This window comes from Mizuhopecten yessoensis, unplaced genomic scaffold, assembly GCF_002113885.1.
Source record: "Mizuhopecten yessoensis strain PY_sf001 unplaced genomic scaffold, ASM211388v2 scaffold3355, whole genome shotgun sequence".
Classification (NCBI taxonomy): Eukaryota; Metazoa; Mollusca; class Bivalvia; order Pectinida; family Pectinidae; genus Mizuhopecten; species Mizuhopecten yessoensis.
In genome coordinates this window covers 158,372-180,297 of record NW_018405003.1, presented here as the reverse complement: position 1 = coordinate 180,297, position 21,926 = coordinate 158,372, and the positions used below count along the sequence as shown (strand labels likewise).

Genomic DNA, 21,926 nt, shown 5'->3' with positions numbered 1-21,926 from the left:
TTCATTTAATATTTTGCCAAATACAGTGATCAAATGGCATTCATTTAACAACACCCGTATATATACATGTATGTATACTATATACATCACACAACGATATGTAACTCAACAAGGGTATAATCCGGCGCATTAGTATACCCATAGGCAACATGGGTATGATATAAAATGAAACAGAATGAATTACATTTGATAATCTGACACTACTTGCATGACGGGCTAAACACTGCTTCATGACTCTAGAACATGTGTGTGTATAAACTATTTAACTTGTATTTTTCTTTGTGCAATTATCACAGACCTACACGTAGTTTCCAAAGTCTGTTCATTTTTCACGTTGGCAGTGACTTGCTCTATTTGTCCTCTCGCATCAACAGAACTAAATACGTGGGTGGCAAACGAGGAAGGCATGTGCAATCAGTAATTATGAATATTGCAGTCGACCCACGCGTCTAGCCTAGACAGCATACGGACCCTCCTGACGCCAAACACGGATGGGACATTCCGAATGTCAAGCACGGAATGCTCTGTGGACCTCCCGTAGATGCAATACCATTATTCAACGTTCTCATGACTTACATAAAATTACGACGTCATACACGGAATATATGGATCTTGTCGGATTCGTCCTCTGTAATGACAAGTTCTCCACCGCACGCGCTCGTCGCGTACGGACGTTTCACCCCATCAGTTGGCTTTACAATGTTTCTCAATTTCTCGCCGTCCTTTTGGTCGAGTGCAATCACGTGATTCGCATCCGGCAAACTAACGTACACCGTGTCTGCGTCACACGTGACTCCACAAGGCGTGCTCTCAACTTGACGACACCACAGCGGCGAAAGCGCGTCACTCACACACATGACATGGCGGGTATCGCTAAAGTCACAGAATACAATGTTTCCGTTCGACGTTTTCGTCAGGAACATAGGGACTAGAAAGAGTGGGTCATTCCCAGCTCCGGAAGTGTTACTGAGAAGCGAGTGTTGAATTTCGCCCTTTTTAGAAATAATATCGATTCCGGATCGTTCATCGTCGCTGTAGAAAGTTGCGGCGAATTTGTCGTGACTGAGAAAACATATCCCCACATAGGAACGCTTGGTCTTCATGTGATCTTTCACGTGCATTTTTCTACCGAGGGTTATTGTTGTTATTTTCTTCTTGAAGAATCTAGTGACAGCGATTTCGCTTTCTGCTGTGAAGGTGATCCGACAGGGATTGGTGATTGACATGCTGTCGACGTAGCTTCCGTCGATAAGGAAGCGCCTGATGATACCATTCTCACCATCTGTAATGATGATGTATTTCCCATTAACGGCTACGTCATAGAAGTTAACGCGGGAGGCCTCGCTTGGATTAGGCTGGCCACTGAAATTGAAGTGTTCGATAGAATGCAGCGTACCGAAGTTCAGCTGATTGTGAAAGAGCTCTTGTAGTTTTGGATCCGGAACAAACTCGAAGCTACAGTTACGTGAACTTTTGCCGAGTGTAGAGTTTAGGCGTTTTCGAAGCTTTGTAATCTTCGGTTTCATGTCCGAGAATGACATCAACAGGCACCCCATGTTCTCGTCGTCAATCGCGTCATTCAGGTCGATATACGCGTCTTTGATCTGATCTCGAACCGCTTCCATGTCATCTTCAACCTCGCCGACATCTTGTTCGACAACGTACTCCAAGACCTCTCCCTTCAGCAAACTCACCTTTTCCTTCGTATCCATGTAAAACGTCTCAAGTTTGGATTCGTACAGTTCGATCTGTTGTAGTACCTCTTGCTGAGACTCTGACAGGCCTGTTGTTCCATTCTTCTGCCAGCGCAACCTGTCAGTTTCGCGAAGCATCTTTTCCAGATCTTGTCTGTAGCCTACGAGAGACGGTAAGACTCTGGTATAGGCCTTGGATAGCTTGATGCACTCACAGTCGTCGCCCTTGTGCCCCTCTACCGCTGCCTCGGCAGTTGTCAACGTCTGGCATGCGAAGCAGTAGAATGATGGAGCGTCGCTATTTCGTCGTATGTCGTTGTGAACAACACGTAAAAATCCATCCAGTGTTGGGTTGACGTCATAGCTAGCTGCAATGACCCAGGGATCCTTAACGTCATTTGTCAATTTGATTTCTGCTCTATCGACCGGACAGCGAAATGTGTCGTCTGATAGAGTTCGGTCTATATGTCCTGCTAGACAAGCAAGACAGAAGGAATGCTCACATCCGGGCAATGTCCGGGGCTCTTTGAATCGCTCTAAACACACCGGACATGTCAGGAATTCCTCTGTTACGTTCTTCGCGAGTCTCCCAGCCATTGTAGATATTTCAAAACCAAATTCAGTTCTGTGGTGAGAATCGTAAATCAAAATTTCTCGTCAAAATCCAGTATCACAGTTTTGAATATGTTGATATCTGGTTGAAGTTCATAGTTTTACACTAGGAAACGTCTGTATGATATCTTCCAAGTTTCGTCGAATGTGCATGTATCTATATAGATTTGCGATCAGCAGGGCCAGCGATACTACAGCCTGTACATGTGTGTTGCCTGCCGTCACCTTTACTGGACAGAACGTGACTGGAGTATTTATACCGGACACGCTAGGTAGCTGTCTTTGGTCAAACTATATATATATACGCAGAGATCAATACACATTAACCCTATGACGTAGTATGGGCTTAATATCGTACACTTACAATGAAGGAAATCAGGCGGATTATCTCCCACAAATCTTTGTATTTAAAAGTGTTTACTCAAATCGTGTATTTTTTATGAAGGACGCGTCCTTGAGAGGTCAAAATTCAATGATTAATTCTGTGTAGCTATGTTTGGTGTGTTTTTGTGTGTAACAAACAACAGTCATGACGTAATGGTTATAGTAAACAAGATTAAGATAGTTGAGCGCTTGATCGACCGTTCTTGTAGTATTTATCACAGGGACCTGAGAATTGGTTACAGCTATATTTGGACCTAACCTAAGGTGTTCAGAGTGATTTTACATGTTTTAGGGGTTTAGATCGACTTTCGGTAAAATGACATCCCCAAGTATCATATATACATTGTAGGAGATTTTTTTTTAAAACCTCCTATATGCACGTAAAATGTATTCTCCTTTCGCGGACAATAACTCCGTTTCCTCCAAAAGTACACTTTTTTTAATATTAATAAGGTTGACGTCAGCCATGTGCCGAGACCCGTGGTGTGATTGGCTGGAAGTGCAGCCATTTTTGCGCTAAACCAACCAGCACAGCATGTTTCGGCACGCGCTGCCATCAACCTCATTAATATTGAAAAAGTGGCAGGCGGACTGCGAAAAACCTTTGAAACTCTGAAATGGCGTGTACTTTTGGAGGAAACGGAGTTCATGTCTGCGGAAGAAGAATACATTTAACGTGTATAAAGGATGTTTTTAAGAGAAAAATTATCCATATTTCCAACGGTACTAAGCATTTTCCCGTAGATCAACTAGAAATGTTGTTTTTGAAGCAAGACAGTTATAGGTATTAAGGTAGTGTTAACATTTCGAAATAGATAGCTTTCCTCCCTTCTACTATATATGAACCTTGGGGGTGTAATTTTTATCGAAAGTCGATCTAAACCCCTAAAACATGTAAAATTACTCTGAACACCCTAGTTTAGGTCCAAATGTAGCTGTAACCAATTCTCAGGTCCCTGTGGTATTCATAGTCTGCTAGTCGTGGCACGGTTGATGATATACAAACTTTATTCATGATTTATTTGAAACTAAAAAGTACTTCTCTATTTTTTTTAGCCCACCATCATCTGATCTGACGTCGTCCGTCCTTAAACAATTCTTGTTATCGGTATTTCTCAAGAAGTACCAGAGGGGATCTTTCTCAAATTTTATATGTAGGTTCCCCTTGGTCCTTAGCTGTGCATGGCAACCTTTGAGACTGATCAGATAAACAACATGGCCGACAGGCAGCCATCTTGGATTTTGATAGTGAAAGTTTGTTGTCGATATTTCTCAAGAAGTACCAGAGGGATCTTTCTCAAATTTTAAATGTAGGTTCCCTTGATCCCTCGTTGTCATGTTATATTTTGAGACTGATCATAAAAACAATATGGATTAAAAGAAGAACTAAACAGATCTTTCTCATATATTACAATGATCGATTATATTTCTTTCACATTAAATACTGTAGTAGTAAATATATGAAATGACAAACTCACTTTGAAGGTTGGCTTTCATACACATCAGTATTAAGTTTAGATCAAAAGTTACCTCAAGGTGCATTTACTGTTAACATGACTCATCAAAAAGATTAGAGGAAAGAAGAGAAAAGATCGAACTGACAAAGAACTAATGAAGATGGTACAAAGGTGGGCGCCTAATAAATTCCTGTAACAGAACGGTTTTACGCAAAATGCTTCATTTTCAAAAGCAGTTTAGACCAATTTTGTTTTGCACCGTTTTGACCCCTAGCATCACCGATGGTTCCTAGCTACACCGATGGTTCCTAGCATCACCGATGGCCCCTAGCATCACCGATGGTTCCTAGCATCACCGATGGTTCCTAGCATCAACGATGGTTCCTGGCATCACCGATGGTTCCTAACATCACCGATGGTTTCTAACATCACCGATGGTTTCTAGCATCAACGATGGTTCCTGGCATCACCAATGGTTCCTAGCATCAACGATGGTTCCGAGCATCACCGATGGTTCCAAGCATCACCGATGGTTCCTAGCATCAACGATGGTTCCTAGCATCAACAATGGTTCCTGGTATCACCGATGGTTCCGAGCATCAACGATGGTTCCGAGCATCAACGATGGTTCCTAGCATCAACAATGGTTCCTGGCATCACCGATGGTTCCTAGCATCAACGATGGTTCCTAGCATCAACGATGGTTCCTAGCATCAACGATGAGGCCTAGAAGGACGAAACAGCTACGTTGTGCAGCGATATTGGTTTCTGGTATGCTGTATCTATTATCAAATTATGCGGTAATAGTTACATGATATTTTTCTTGTCTTTTTTCCACCTGTAGTATCAGAAACGTTCTCTCATCTGTTGTGTGTCCCAATCATCAGTGAAATAAATGTGTTCGTTACTCAATTAAATTTCATGTCTTTTTTTTATAATTTCTCTGGTATTTTGTAAAATCGATACCTGAAATGAATCGTCTCAGTGCTTGACAAAATCGATGAGGCTAGGAAATTTTACGCTAAGAGTAAATTAGTTTTGTTTCTAACAAGTCATATTTTCTATATAGAGGATATTAAATGGTGTCTTCAGTACTAATAAATATATTTCACGAATGTGGCTAATAAATTGATATTTTTCACAATATTATATATAATAAATTATCAAATTATTAGCTTACTGAAGACACCATTAAATTGTCTATTTATTACATTTTTAAAGCATAAAACATGAAAAATGTAATGCATTAAAAAAGGTTGGGAATCAGAAGCGTAATAATAAGCGCCATATTCTAATGACGTCACACGCTTGACAACAAGGCTGCGCGCCATTTTGAATGGGATACTCAACGTTTTCTGCTATTTTCTGGTATAATTGCTTATAAAAAAGTTATGAATTGCTTATTTATGTAAAAAGTTAAGTGTGTGCACTAAACATTTACCATAACAACCACTTATTCGACCGTCGCTTCATTTGAATCTGAACAAAGATACCGTTATGATTGGTCAATACCAAAAAGTGATTTTTTCACACTTTCGATATTTATCACAGTTTGAAAGATATCAGTTTTATCAAGTTGATAGAATCCGATATTTCACTGGAAAAAATGTAATAAAAACAATAATCATAGATATTTTCGTTGTGAGAAAATTGATCATGATCTAACCACACTGACCTTGGATATGCCGACATAGATCAAATTTAGTGTACAATAATGTTGTCGCCAGGAGGCCTTACTGTACTTAAGATGCTAATCCCAGTTTAGAGCGAGGTATTTACTGGTTATAATACACACCCGAGGTCGTTCAGCAAGTGAAGTGGGTTTCTGAGGTGGAAAGGTGAAAGATTTACATGTATACAGTACGTGTTTCAACAATGAAAGTCAATCTGGAGAACCTTGTCTTATTCCTTTGACTACTGAAGTAATATACAATTTATATTCCAATTTCAACACACCCTAAAAGTTTAAACTTGTCTGCATAATCAAGTACAAATGTACTAAATTTTCTGTTTAATTTCGATATTTTGATACATTTTGTTACAAGAATGCACTAAAATAGTTCAAAGTATGACACTTTGTTCCATATAGGATGATATGCGCGAGCTCGAGGTTTACTCAAATTTCTGTCCGTCATTATTGATTATAACACAGATGGAAGACAGATGGAAAGTTATCATTGATTGCCAGATGATTATTCAACCACTCTCGGCTATAGTACTAGTGACGTAGGTCTGTATCTAGCACCTGTGATGAGAATACATCACCTTCATACATCCTGCCACGCAATTTGAAATGTTGACAACACGGGGAATGCCGAAACACGAACAACGAACAGGTGTCAGCACAGATACTTCTAGTCCGAATTATTCTGACGTTTTATCGACTTTTTTCATATCGGTCTGTCGTCGATTAATCGACGACAGACCCGTATGAAAAAAGTCGATAAAACGTCAGAATAATTCGGACTAAGATACTTCTAGCTACGACGGATATCGACAACGAGAAGTCAAAATCAAGGAAAATATCTACATTTTATTAGTGGTAGATGAATGACATACATTTTTTACAATGTATCCGTATCATGTGGCAGTACAACTTATAAACAAGGGAGATAACTCGTCATCATGAACGTTAATATCACTTAAGTTCAAGGAGCTTTAATTGAAACATTGCTCAGACAAGACATTTTGGTTTTGAAGTTAGCTCATGGTCTCTTTATTTCATTTGACTTGGTCTCAAAATTTGACTTCGATTATTTGTAAAAGAACTCTGTCTCCTTACATGCAAATATATAGTTATCTCCCTTTGTAAATTCCTGACTTCGTTGTACCTTTTCCTCCTAATTTGGCTCACAATCATTCACACTGCAACACAACAAATTCAATAACATCCGACCTAACATAGTCTTCACTAGGATTAAACCTACAGGGGTCAGACACTTCACACTATAACATGTCTGGCCCCTGTGCAATTCACATTCTTGAATAAACAAAGGCCTACATATCATGTAACGATTCAATTGCAATTTCTCTCATTCACTAACACGGTTCTCCTAAATCTTGTATGGAGCCAGATATATGCAAGATATGGATATCAGATTGGTTCAATAAGACAAGTGTGCCAGATAACATTTACGGTGAAACGCTGTGATGTCAATGACCAGTGACACACACTATATTTGTTTAAAAGCAATCACTTCCAGAAAAATAGTCATCTTGAACTTCACAAAAAAATCCTTCCTTAAATACTGAACATATCATTGAAAATACTAAAATGCCAAAAAGAAACAACAATGTATGTTGCCTGACATGTGCCTTGTCTAACTTCATGTGATAATAATTGAATTTAAGTGTAAAATCCTTTGATGTTGACTGAAATGGTTTCGTACTAACAAACCTCCAATTATTTTGTAATACACACAGGAGACTATACTTGTGCTGATATTTACCTCCCCTCTAGAACATATATATATGTAAATAGATATATTAAAGGGGCGTCAAGGTTCATGTTACAGTCCCATGTGTCCGCATTAATTTATATTTATTGCAAAGGAGGTAATCAATTACCTCATGTGAAAAGTCAAGAAAACTCATTCCCGAAATTCTACAATATAGAGTGCCTCACAGTATTGACAGATTAGGCCATATCATCTGCATGGGCTTATTACCGAGCATGGGCTTATTACCGAGCATGGGCTTATGACTGGTACAATACAGTAAATACATTGTTAGGGGGCATCTTTTCAAATTTGTGCTGGATAGACCCCCCTTCAAAGTAGGAAGAGTTATATAACTGAAAGCATGCAAGAATTGTTTCAGAATGGGAGATAACTCTTTCATAAAACTATTGTGATTATGTATTTATGTACAATGATATGAACATCAGGCTGGCAATCATTAATTAATTAAATAAAAAAACACTGTCATTAGTAGAAATTAACAATTATCACTTGCACATATCAGCCTCATCAGCATTTTAATGCACACTTCAAACAAACCTATTTATGTCAAGCTAAAATGTTAAACCTTGGCCTACCACAACAAATTTGCCCAGTGTTTGTATTAACTCATTCACCCCTGAAGACACATTTGAACCCTTCCAATTCAAAGGTTGGAATAGTTCATTATGAAATTTCAGGGGTGAATGAGTTCATTGTGAAATTATTTGATTTTTCAAATGATCACTAGGTTATTCGGTGAATAAACCTATGTATGGACTTCTGTTTAATGATCTTATGTGATGTCATCAAATGATAATTTATCAATATCTCAAGACTTCCGGATTATATATAGATGGCTAAACGAAAACAATACAAAAAAGAGCCAAGATGGGCAAATTTGAAACTACAAAAATGACCTTCAAAAGGGAGGCATCTGAGATTGATGATAACATACTGGAAATATGAAAAGGAAACTTAAGAAAAATCTAAGTATGGTTCATAGAAATATAGGTATATAATGTACACAGAAGTACAGCCAGACAGTGTTCCACACTATCCTATTATATGGCTCAAAGTCACTAGTTCGATCAACACATACACAGAACTGTTACTAATGGAGTTTATCATATCTAGGTGTGTGGGATATGGATTTCATATCCGCTGGTGCAGACTTTGGTGTCAGAACCTCTGTTACATAACACGCTGACAACCCATTTTGTTACCCCTCGCCTTCAGCTTCTGACTATACATACGAGGGTAGAACATCCATATCCCACATACCTACCTACTGATCGACTCTTTTTCTCCCACTTGTTAACTGGAATTTTGGGTAAAACAGGACATAGACACTGCAAGAAACATTTAATATAGCAAAGTTTCTAGATAACATTTACACAAACTAAAGCCATACCCTTGGAAAGAGCAGAGACAAGGTTTTCCATAAAGTGTTCCACATGCATATGGGACAAGCGTTTATGTAATATGAAGAAGTGGCCAAAGAAACTAATAAGTTTCTGTAGGAGTAAGAGCAAACAGTTATTTATAAACCCAGCTAGCTACACGATATTTAAATCACTTAAAACAAAATACAACAAACACCTATATAGCTACAGTCAAACACTTGTATTTGTGATAAAAATGTTTTAAGTTCTACTGTTTGGAGAAGAACTGATTGCGAAATGAGAAATTCATCCTTAATCATTACATGTATTCAGATACATGGCAATTTATCTTTAGATTACCTGTGACGTTTTGTGATGTTTAACTCTGATGGTTCCTCTTGCGGCTTTCAAACCTTGTGAATACATCATTTCCACCATAAAATGAAGCAATTTATATATAAGCAGGCGCAAACACGAGGTGAAAAGGCCACGATATCTTGGACAACTACAGCACTATAGTGTAAGTGTTATCCTTCTAATACCTCTCAAACTAAGCTAAGCAGTAACTATATTTTACAACTGGCCCATATTAAATTGTCAGTGACCAGACAACTCTTGGGTATTTTGTAGCTCTATTTATATTATATGTACAGGAGAAAGATCTAAACATCCCCCCCCCCTCCCCNTTGGACTAGTTTGAGAGATACATTAATCATGAACAATAAACCGCAGCACTTCAGGGATCCATTGACGGCAGTATTTCCCCCGTTTTTCAGTTAAAATGTTTTTAATGTTGTTTACAGTACACTCATTGTTTTCTGGCAGACTCGTGTGTAATTTAGTACAATCAGTGTTGCATTGCATGTGCTTATTTAAAAGTTGTCTAAATGTTTTCTCCTCCAACCATTTGGCTTGTTTCAGAATTAGCACAGCACGTTATTAAAAACAACAAGTTATATATGATTAATGATAAGCCAATGAAGATTAAGTTCTTCCGTGCATCCAATAATGTTGGAATAGGCTTAAAACAAAAATCAACAGTTCCTTGATGGTAAAATTTTAACATTATAATGCAGCTGAAACACTGTATACTAGGACATTGTGTTGCAGTTAAACTTTGCCTATTTCGCCTTTTATCTTGAGTGCAAATTTATTATAACAATAGTTATTAGTACACAACATATCAGATAAAGTAATTACATGTGGAGAGCAAAGGATAACACTTAACAAACATTGGTTTTGATCAGACAAAGTTTCACGGTACTGTAGACAATATCAAATCATGGAAGTATTGTATATACTGTGATACATACAAGGTACCATCTGATAGTTCACAATATCATACCTGCCAACCCCGGATATACTGAAAGAGGGTGATGACCTTTTTTTGAAAATAAAAATGAGGGTCATAGTGCTCAAACTCTTTTTTCGCAACAAATGTAAGAAAAGTACATACCGTATTGAATATTATTATCATTGTCATCATTTTACCCCTAACTGCAAACTTAGATTTACAACCTATCAGCAAAAAACCTAGTTTCTGGATTTAATACTGAGAACCACCGCACAGTTAAATAGTAGATCTACATCTACAAATACACAACAGGTGATGTATATATATATACACATGTAGTACACAAAATTCATTCGAACCAGAGACCTGATCACGGCCTTTATATTACATTACAATATGAAATTAGAAACAAGCACTATGACAACATTAAATCAAATTTATTAAATGCAATCCAATAATAACCCGAAGAAAAAACCACACGCTCAAATCTTACATGGTACATTTAATAACGGGTTCTATAAGCATATTGCTGATAAGCACTATAAAATGTCATGAAGCTTTCCACAAGAAAACAAAGAGTACATACTGATCTTGAGATACGTACACATATCATGTTAGTGTGCATGGGTGCTCTGTGTTTTGGCATCAGCAGTACTAAATCTTTGTTAAGGAGGCATTCAACCTAAATGTGAGGTGTTCCTCCTTTTTAAAAGAGTTCTGCACTGATTAACATTGCACATTATATTTAACTAATTTACCCCCTGAAATTTCATCATGAACTATTCCAACCTTTGAATTGGAAGAGTTCAAATGTGTCTTCAGGGCTGAATGAGTTAATGAACTTCTAAATTTGTGTTAAGGAGGCATTCAACCTAAATGTGAGGTGTTCCTCCTTTTTAAAAGAGTTCTGCACTGATCAAAATTGCACATTATATTTAACTAATTCACCCCTGATATTTCATCATGAACTATTCCATCCTTTGAATTGGAAGAGTTTAAATGTGTCTTCAGGGCTGAATGAGTTAATGAACTTCTAAATTTGTGTTAAGGAGGCATTCAATGAGGTGTTCCTCCTCTTCCAATGAGGTCTGCACTGATTAACATTGCACATTATATTCAACTAATTTACCCCCTGAAATTTCATCATGAACTATTCCAACCTTTGAATTGGAAGAGTTCAAATGCATCTTCAGGGCTGAATAAGTTAATGAACTTCTAAATTTGTGTTAAGGAGGCATTCAACCTAAATGTGAGGTGTTCCTCCTTTTCAAAAGAGGTCTGCACTGATCAACATTGTCCAATATGTGTAATGAACTGTTAGCGAATTCTGTACACATTTCTAAGGGATATAACTGTTTCACGAATCATAAGTACACGTACAATGTGCAAGGTAGTGTATATCCTTAACGGGTCGGAACAGATTCTGTGCGAGACATCACATAACAATAGATTTTCTGAAAGTCGGCACATAATAACTTTTAACTCATTCACCCCTGTATTTTTACACTGGACTTGCCCAGTCTTTGATTAGGTAAGGTTCCAATGTGACTTTAGGGGTGAATGGGTTATTTAATAGACAGTTGAATTTACACGTTAGCACAAGTTTAACATAAAAACAGTTTGCAGACACTACAACAATTCCTGTATAGGACTGAAATAATAATCCAGGAATCGGGTTATGGTAAAGTTAAAGATTCCTGTATAGGACTGAAATAATTATCCAGGAATCGGGTTATGGAAAAGTTAAGATTCCTGTATAGGACTGAAATGATTATCCGGGAATCAAATCATGGTAAGGTTAAGATTCCTGTATAGGACTTAAATAATTATCCAGGAATCGGGTTATGGTAAAGATAAGATTCCTGTATAGGACTGAAATGTTAACCAGGAATCGAATCATGGTATGGTTAAGATTCCTGTATAGGACTGAAATGATAACCCAGGAATCGGATCATGGTAAGGTTAAGATTCCTGTATAGGACTCAAATGATTATCCAGGAATCGAATCATGGTAAGGTTAAGATTCCTGTATAGGACTGAAATGATAATCCAGGAATCGGATCATGGTAAGGTTAAGATTCCTGTATAGGACTGAAATGATTATCCAGGAATCAAATCATGGTAAGGTTAAGATTCCTGTATAGGACTGAAATAATTATCCAGGAATCGGGTTATGGTAAAGTTAAGATTTCTGTTCCACTGCACTGTTGTTTTCTCTATACACAGAAACCTCCCCCTAACTTCTGTTTGGATATTTCTAAAGTACAGTATAGCCAGGACACTTCTGTTGACCAGATAGCTCAATCAATTAGAGTAATGGTATAACAATATGAAGTGAAAGGTTCAAATCCCGGTCTGGCCCCGTTGACCTTTTTATACTCAGAATAATGTTGCTGATTTACATTTTGCATATTTCATTTCTTATTGTTTCTCATAAAAGTCCTACAAGGTGTGTTTTTTTTACAGAAATGATTTAGCAAAGCTATATATAGTCATGCCAGAAGGAAAAATCCTTTTCCAACACTTAGTTAGTCTTGGGCAGTGGTACAGGGATCCTGTAAGAGTACTATTTCATCAGCTTAAATCCATTAAAACGAACACTTTGGGCAAAACTTTTCAACTGTTCATTAATCTAGTGCGACAGCCTTTTCTTATTTTTTTCTCTCCACATAATTGTGATAGGAAACTTCAGACATTTCAAGCCATACTATAAAATGCACATCAACTAATTACTTTACTTGTGTCTGTAGTTTTTGCCTTTTGTTAATTCAAGAATAAAAAAACAACAAAAAAAAACCAACAAATTTAAGCAAATTTCATTAAAAAAGGGACAATGCTATAAAGGTGTAAATATAAATTTACATATAGCACCACAAACTTAGATAGCTAATCTAATTCCATGATAGCACATAGAAATATGAGCATCCATGGTTTGGATAATTCCTTTAGCCAGATAGCATATTTTCTAACCCTTACAGCCCTAAAAATATATGACAGGCATCATATTAGAAATTACTGACTAAATTTTCATTGTGGATACTATATTTTTTTTTTACGATTCTACATTACAAATTATTATTGGAAATAAAATTATATTTATACCCTTCATCAAAATCAGAAGATTTGCACAATGTAAAACTGCATATCATCAAACTAAAACAGGAAATGATCGACCAACACCAAACAGCAAGCCTAAAGTAATGATTTTCAAGGACAGGAAATTCATTCAAATGGAATGAAAACGAACAATAAATAACTTGACTAAATGTATCAATTTGTCGCATGAGTCTATACTTGAATGTTTTTGATAGTTTCCGACACTATATCCACAGTGTAATGATGTTGAATAACAAATAAAAGTAAAAGTTTTTTAAATCATATACCAATTACATGTATATATACATTTTATATATATTTTAATTACATGTGTGTACATAATTACATAATTACATGTATATACACCACAATGGGCAAATTTGATGTTGTTTGAATATTTACATATTATTTCATATCAATTTCATATAGTCTGACCAGATGGAAAACTTGTATTAAGAAGACTGATAATGAAATTGTGAGGTTTTAACAGGATCAATGACATGCTACAACCTTGTCCATACTATAAAAACCTTGTTCATCGTCCTGCCAACAGGTTTTGGGTCTTTGAACTGTCAGTTACAGTTTGTTTCATGTAGTTAACACGAGGTATGAGGCCTGCTGGAACAACAGTATATTTAAGGACAACAGATGCTCCCACAATACAATTCTAAATATATTCTGATAATCATTGCTGGTGGTACAATTCGGCTCAATCACTTTGATAATTAATCCAGTACAATCACATAAGTGCTACTATTTTTATCATAAACCTATTAACTCATTCAGCCCTGCAATTTCATAATGAACTCTTCCAACCTTTGAATTGGAAGAGTTCAAATAGTCTTCAAGGGTGAATGAGTTAGTACATTACTTATTTTGTAAATAATCGAAACAAATATTACACCAGGAACATTATTAAGATATCTCTTGTTATTGATATTGTTCTTGAAATGTGAATAAAAATTCAGCTTGAACTGTGTGTGTCTAACTGTTCACCACTGTAGACCATAATGGACTCATCCATATCAATGCATGGTAGAGTCTACTAAAGTTACATAGGGGTGAAAGGGCTAATCCACAAGAGACTTTCAATAATGTATGATGGGTTTAATATGCTGAATTTTTGGCAAAATTCTTTTCTTGAAAAATACAAAGCCTTTCAGTTATGTTTCCAGAATCGAACAAGTTCTGAACTTTCTATAGATACCGCCAGAGAAATGAAAAGTGAAAGGTGCCAGAATGATAAAAATAAAAACAACTATTATCTTTTTTCCATATAGCATCAGTCTTTCATAATTAAAATTTAACTTTAAACAAATCCCAAGTCTGGTAATAAGCCAACCTATACTTATATCAGTTCAGTAGAAAAGCCTATAAATATTATTTCATTGTCCTATGAAAAGCTGTATAAATATAAGGATTGAACACATTTTCTCAATGTCCGCGGTATGAACACAAATCTATTACATACATATCTACCAGGAAGCCTGCTATATGTATGTATCTGATTTGCATTCAGCATGAAATGTAAACAATGCTTATCAAACCTTATGTAACTAAATCCTACTTCACAACAACAAATAATTGAATGTAAATGAATAGTGAAACTCAACAAAACCCCAAATTTAAAGTCATCATCAATAAAACAAAAACTAACGAGACAAAATTCACCTGTTGGCAAGGCAAATGATACCCAAATTAGTTTCCTACCCAGGTGTGGACAGGTGTGTCGTATGGTCCTGTCTGATATATATATATATATATATATATCTATATCTATACATTGGTTTCTCTATACGATCACTAGGACAGTAGACACGAGGATTTCTCCGGCTCGTTCCCTTGCAGGCGCTCAATTGCCAATATGATTTTGGAAAAAACTTCTTTCACACTCTGCAAAACAAGTGTTTACACTGTCAGAGATAAGTCTTTTCAATAGCTACAGTTTGCAAATTTCTTATGACTATTTGTAATCCCAAATACAGGTAAAGAGGGAGCAGCAGGCAATTTGAGCCCAGATGTCAGACTAAGACAGGGTACCATCAGCATCAATATTAACACAAGGTGTTGATTTTACTATCACACCTGCACATTTTGTATAGGTTTAATTTACCCAGAGCTCTAAAATCTATCATTTTTGTGGCATGCATTTTTTTTTTTAAATAAACAGAACACAGGATATCTAAAGCCTGCAGTGATAGTGTGGAATAACTGACTATCTCCTTAAGTTTTAAATGATGGGGCGCCCCATCAAAAATGGTTTTAAAAGGAAACAGTCAGATAGACTATACATGTGTGAGAATTTTCACGTTTACAGACATGATATTGGACAGTTTAAAGACTCTGGATTACTCCAATTGGGAAATTTCCTCTTAACTCCCTCCCATACTACTGATTACAGAATAGGCTGTATGAGAAAGTTATAAGCCTTTACATTAATGCATGCTACAGGGATCAGATGGAGACCGTGACAGACCTCGTGTTCCTTGGCCGACGTCTCCATAAACGGAACCTCCCACTTCCTGGCAAGTCCTTTAGCTTCGTCTTCTGATACCTCCCTGTACGACACAACACCGACAATACATGTGAAGAGATGTTAACAAGGGAGACAACTGCAGCATATCCCAATTTGTACAATTATAGCAGCCAGGAATTTTCACAACAAAGATCAATGTCAGGTTTTTAGACTGTTTCTTTCTGATTGAAAAATGAAATTAAGTTAATGTTTGTTTCCAATACAGGAGCAGATAGAGCTCCACTACACAAGACTCAAAAATTAAACAGTTGTATAATATAAAGTTAAAGTTCAGTGTTAATTGCATTTGCCGTATAATTATATTAAGTTCTTCATTCTGCCAAAGTTTATCTACAACGTCCTCCGGAAGATTGTTCCAGGTTTTGACTGAACGAAATGTGAAATAGTTTCTCCTCCTCAGGGATGTTGTTCGACTGATCCGGGAATATTTTTTTCAAGTTTCCTCTTTTACTATTTCTGACCGATTCCTCACTCCAAAGCTTAACAAAAGTACATGCCTCTATATCATAAATTCTGTTTATAATCTTGTACAATTCGATCATGTCTTCTCGAAGTGTCCTATATGCTAAGGGTTTGTAGATTCAATTTCCTTAATCTTTCTGGATATTCTAAGCCCTTCATCCCAGGTAGATACTTCGCAGCGTGACGTTATATGCTTTCCAGTTTGTCTACATATTTTAATTTGTATGGTGACCATACTACTCCTGCGTATTTTAACTGTGGCTTCACAAGACATTTCAAAGTTGTCAAAAATGTTGCATAGTCTAAAAACTGGAATGATCTTCTTATAATCTATTGATTGTAACATTACAAGATAGTCTCGGCCACTAGTGGTATCGGTGACATGGTCTTACACACTATACATACCTCTCACCGGGGAACTGCTCAGCCACGTCCCTCTTGTTCCCTACCAGTATAACCGGCACCCTGCAAGGGACATAACTCCTGTTGTTACCTCAGATAAGTGAAACTGTTTAACAAAATACCCCTATCGTACCACTGTTAACAAGTTTGTATCATATTTCAGAGGTTCGTGTACTAATTCCAAAGTGCTTAATTTCAATAATCAATTAATCAAGTCGTATTTAAGTCGAGTGGTTAACACACCAACCTTCCACGCAGGCAGCTGGGGTTCGATACCCGTAGCCACTGTATGCATTGAACATTCAGAGAAACTGTTTTTCTCCTGCCCACACAACTCCAACCACCCAGGTGGAGTATAAAATGGTCTGGGGTGGATGTTGCCGTATCTATGCTGTAGCATTCAAGTGAGGTGGCACTATAAATGATACCATTGGAAGCATGGTCCTACTACAAACAGAACACAATATATCTCCAGCACATATGCAGGCATACACACATAGGGAGATATTAGCCAGGTGGCATAGGACTAGTAGTTAGTGCCTGATAAGGCTGCTCCTGTGAATTTCCCAAAAAATGTATTGATTAATATATATGGTAATTGTATTGAATGTATAAATTGTATATCTATGTACTGTAGAGCTCTTTAGAGTGGCTTATTCTAGCTAGATAGAGCACTATATCAAAAGTTGTATATCATTATTATTATCACTAATATACTGTACAAGAGGTGACATCAGACTCACATGTTGCCCATGGCACCAGGTGATCGGGAGAGGAGTTTCTAAACCTCACTATTATAGACATGTTCGCGGTAACACATAGGTGCTCATATGATCAGTGCCAACTTACTTTATATTGCCTTTCATGTCCAACAGTTTGTCATGAATTATCTTGACAACATCAAAGCTGCAAATACAAAGAAAATTGATGACTAACTAAACTCAGGTCTTCAACTGTCATGTCATAGAATTATATTTATTATATCAGGAATTTGGACGGGTACGTTATCAAACTTGGGATTTCTTTTTCGTCAAAATGTAGTACCATATTATTTGCGGTTTACATCGGCTGAAATTTTTGCATTTTTGACCCACAATTAGAAAATTACATTTACACAGATCATAACTTTGCGATCTAGATAATTTTTAAGATAGGTGTACAGAGTAAACATGTATATAACTGTCTATACTCATGTGGTAACTTACCTTTTCCGTGAGTTGACAGAGTATACCAGTATATAACCGTCTACACTCATGAAATAGGTCTGAGGTAGAATAGAATATTCATCCTGAAATGACAAAATTATAACCTGATTTACTGAACAGTATTTATTTGGCTACAGAAAAAATGTGATTTTTTTACTATGGTTGCAGAGGATTTAAGGTATCTTCCTAAATTTTCAAGATTTTCTTATCAAGGATGCAGTTTCTTTGCGAAGAAAGGCATTTATATCACAACTATTAGAGTCAAAATTGTATTTTTTTAATAGCTTTCTTTAAATCCTTGGATCCTCTCTTTACTCATACCCTATCAGAGGGATTTGTACGCTTTAATTGTTTTTACACCCCTTAAAGAGTGAGTACTTCTGGCAAACGTAAGGACCATTCAGTCTAAGTATCTGTCTCACTGTAGAAAATCTCTCAGACAGCAGGAGAAAAATTCAGAAACTGAAGCAGACTTTTTTTTATACTAAGAATGAAAACCCTACAAATGTAGGATATAACATGATTTTCACTGCATTTTTTTTTACAAATTCAGGCAAAACTCCCTTTTCAAAAATTGTCAGAATCAGCTATCTAGTATCAAGGTTAAACATGATAGCACCTAAAACATTGTGGAATGTATCTGTATTATGTAGCAACAGTACCTGGCCAGCTGTATCTACAACGTCTAGTACGTAATCCTGCCCATTGATCTTATGGTTTTTCTGAAAAGCTGCAAGGACAAAACATAAAATACAGTGAATGTAGACTTCCAAACCTCACTATAATCTAGCCCCTTTTTGCCACCCCTTCCCACCTCCCACAGAAGTACTGAGATAACATGCAAAGTGCCCAAGACCTGGATAAATGGACACATTTGAATAGAAGATGGATATATAAATATGTATCCAAAAACAATGGTTGGATATATAGTGGGACATTGGAATTATTGGTGGCTGACCATTGAAAGTGGGACATTGGAATTATTGGTGGCTGACCACATGGAAAGTGGGACATTGGAATTATTGGTGGATGACCATGGAAAGTGGGACATTGGAATTATTGGTGGCTGACCCTGGAAAATGGGACATTGGAATTATTGGTGTCTGATCATGGAAAGTGGGCCATTGGAATTATTGGTGGCTGACCATGGAAAGTGGGACATTGGAATTATTGGTGACTGACCATGGAAAGTGAGACATTGGAATTATTGGTGACTGACCACATGGAAAGTGGGACATTGGAATTATTACTGACTGACCAAGGAAAGTGGGACATTAGAGTTATTGGTGGCTGACCATGGAAAGAGGGAAATTGGAATTATTAGTGACTGACCACATGGAAAGTGGGACATTTGAATTATTAGTGACGGACCATGGAAAGTGGGACATTGAAATTGTAAGTGACTGACCATGGAAAGTGGGACAACAGGACTAGTGGGGGCTGACCACAGAAAGTGGGACAATTCAGGATTATATTGGTGTCTGACCATGGAAAGTGGGACATTGGGATTGTTGGTGACTGGATACCAAGGTCATCAGATAAGGGAAATATGTCCTAAAATAACTGTCAACACGTTCAGGCCTCAAAGTCTATATCTACATTGTACAGCACCAAATCACATAATTGATATATTATATCAATAACTGTAACCAATACCCTTCCCCTCACTTCCACAAATCGAAGCTTGGATCATGCAATGGTTAGCAAGATGTTACCACCATTGTATTAATAGCAAATATTATACACTTATTGCCCTGGTGTGAGGGAGACCTGAAGAGTTGTTTCCCCGAGATAAATCATGTTTCCCGAGGGCGGAGCCCAAGGGAAACATGATTTGTGGAGGGGGAATAACTCTTCAGGTTTCCCTCACACCAGGGAAATAACTGTTTTATTATTCCAAAATTCCATCTGTGGCGTCTGTGTTATATACATATAACAACAATACATCAACCTTAGGCAATGCAATGATCCCCTGTGTTGTCACTGTTGTGACTGACCTGTTCGCCCTTATTTCATTAGGTCTGGTAGCATATATATACTACAAATACCTATCACTGTCAGTGTTTTGATTTTACATCAAATTGAACAACAATTATAGCCCTTCCAGTTCTTCAGCTGTTGGGAGGTGGAATCTCCCGTTCGCAGCCATTGTTGATATTTGGATGTCGTCCGGAACACATCGGGCGTTAGAGAGTCTAACAAAGAGAGACAACTCGTCCACTAATTTGCGATGGGTTCCGAGAGGGATACTCGACAGGGAAAATGGATCGTGTGAGGAATACCCGATGTTTTGTAGCCCTGTCATGTGATGTGTCTAAACCAATCAGACACGCTGTAAAATCGTTGAGGAATAATAAAATATTTTGTGTTCTCACTATATCCTAAAATTGTAAGTTAAATGACAACAGACTATTTTCTCTGTACACAGTCTATATCCTTGTGATACACATACTGTTTTCTATGGTCGGGTCATACGAGTCCACAAAGTGATTCTCAACATACTGTATGGTGACAGAGGATTTTCCTGCAAAATAAAACAAATACTTATCTATTATATAAACTTTATTTGTTTTACAACCATTATAAAACAATTAAAATATTTCAAATTAATATATATATATAATATATAAATATATATCAATCACTCTTGTTGGCTCGGATGTTAGCATGCATGCGCAGCAGAACTTAATGTAGGAGGAAACCAGATAAAACCCAAGTGGTCTGGCAGCTGACCCCATATGTTTTCACATCCGATCGGGGAATTGAACCCTGGCCGCCTTGGTGAAAGGCGAGTGCGTTATCCACTGCACCACCCCAAAAAATAGACAAAATATCCCGTAACTGCTGTCTTATAGAGAATATTGACTAATTATAAGTAATCTATATTTATGTGTGTAGAGCAGCAGACTGGGAAGTTGAGAACGTTGGTCCAAATGGTGTCTTTGGCCCTCCCTAGGCCTGTGGTGACAGGGAGTTAGAACCTGGGTTCTTATTGTGTTCGAGGGAGAACTGGAATTCACTACATTTGAAAAAGAGGAGAATACTGTGCAGTCATTACTCTCTTTCCCACCAAAAAGTGTGTGTAGCTCTCCCTGTTGTGACAACCTCTGGGTTGTTTTGGTGTTTGAGGATGAAAGGAGGGGGGGGGGATAGGTGGTTCGGCAGCTAAATATAATTGTACATTTATTACGATAAAATTAGATCTTCTTTATTAACTAAAAAAATCACACTAGGTGGGAATACCCTTATAGCTCAATAGGCAGAGCAGCGCACTTGGTCGCTGGTTCGATCCCTGGTTGAAGCACATGTACAATACTCTCCCTCTTGTTTCATATTACAATGTGTTAATTGTTATAATTGTTCTTGTTAAAGTCTTTATATGCTACATTTATATCATATTAAATATTTTATAAGCTACGCAAGTGTATATTCAATATTTATATCAATGTACCTATGCAGCAAACTATTTGGGTCTATTTTTAGACTACAATCAATCTTAGTTGTCTAATTTACGCACTTGTTTACGTTATTTCACAATGTTAACTATTAATGGTAACGTAAATAAACTTCCTTAAGTGCGACAACATCTTGAGTGCTCAGACTTATCACAGGGTTATGAGTAAAGTTACTTGTATCTGGCAGAGTTCCAGCACATAAAATCTGATATTCGAAACACGATGAAATGAAAAGTAGAAAACATGAACTACAAAAGTTGAAAGTCATACATGGAGAGTTACAATGTCATAAACTTACCGACAGATCGGAAGCCCATAAGGGCTATCTTCCTTTGTCTTATCGGCATCTTTGTGTACTTTCAAGCTTCGTTACATCTGCTTTGGTGACTAAAATACGTTATTGTTTCTGTTTCCAATTTTACACCATTTTCTGGCGGCGCGTCTAATTACCCAATACTACCCAATACCACCCAATACTACCCAATACCACCCAATACTACCCAATAC

At 37.1% G+C, this 21,926-nt stretch overlaps 2 protein-coding genes across 2 annotated transcripts; both read right to left on the bottom strand.

The window, feature by feature from the left end:
* On the bottom strand, positions 1 to 2,552 carry LOC110447424. Its single transcript, XM_021493106.1, has one exon. The coding sequence runs from the start codon at positions 2,289 to 2,291 to the stop codon at positions 591 to 593; it is 1,701 nt and encodes a 566-aa protein (XP_021348781.1). The 5' UTR covers positions 2,292 to 2,552; the 3' UTR covers positions 1 to 590.
* An 11,155-nt stretch (positions 2,553 to 13,707) lies between these two features.
* On the bottom strand, positions 13,708 to 21,847 carry LOC110447426 (GTP-binding protein Rheb homolog). The gene is made up of 8 exons (XM_021493112.1): positions 21,718 to 21,847; positions 20,417 to 20,488; positions 18,627 to 18,694; positions 17,965 to 18,047; positions 17,609 to 17,665; positions 16,763 to 16,822; positions 15,836 to 15,917; positions 13,708 to 15,252 (listed from the first exon to the last, which is right to left on the bottom strand). The coding sequence occupies exons 1-8, from the start codon at positions 21,764 to 21,766 to the stop codon at positions 15,163 to 15,165; spliced, it is 561 nt and encodes a 186-aa protein (XP_021348787.1). The 5' UTR covers positions 21,767 to 21,847; the 3' UTR covers positions 13,708 to 15,162.
* Positions 21,848 to 21,926: the final 79 nt, after the last annotated feature.

Bases quoted from the DNA above. Each gene is read 5' to 3' on its own strand.
- LOC110447424 (XM_021493106.1), bottom strand. From the start codon at position 2,291: ATGGCTGGGAGACTCGCGAAGAACGTAACAGAGGAATTCCTGACATGT.
- LOC110447426 (XM_021493112.1), bottom strand. From the start codon at position 21,766: ATGCCGATAAGACAAAGGAAGATAGCCCTTATGGGCTTCCGATCTGTC. The intron at 18,048-18,626 runs GTACTGTTGCTA...TTGTCATTTCAG, and splicing joins TTGTAGATACAGCTGGCCAG to GATGAATATTCTATTCTACC. The intron at 17,666-17,964 runs GTAAGTTACCAC...TTGTATTTGCAG, and splicing joins TCTGTCAACTCACGGAAAAG to CTTTGATGTTGTCAAGATAA.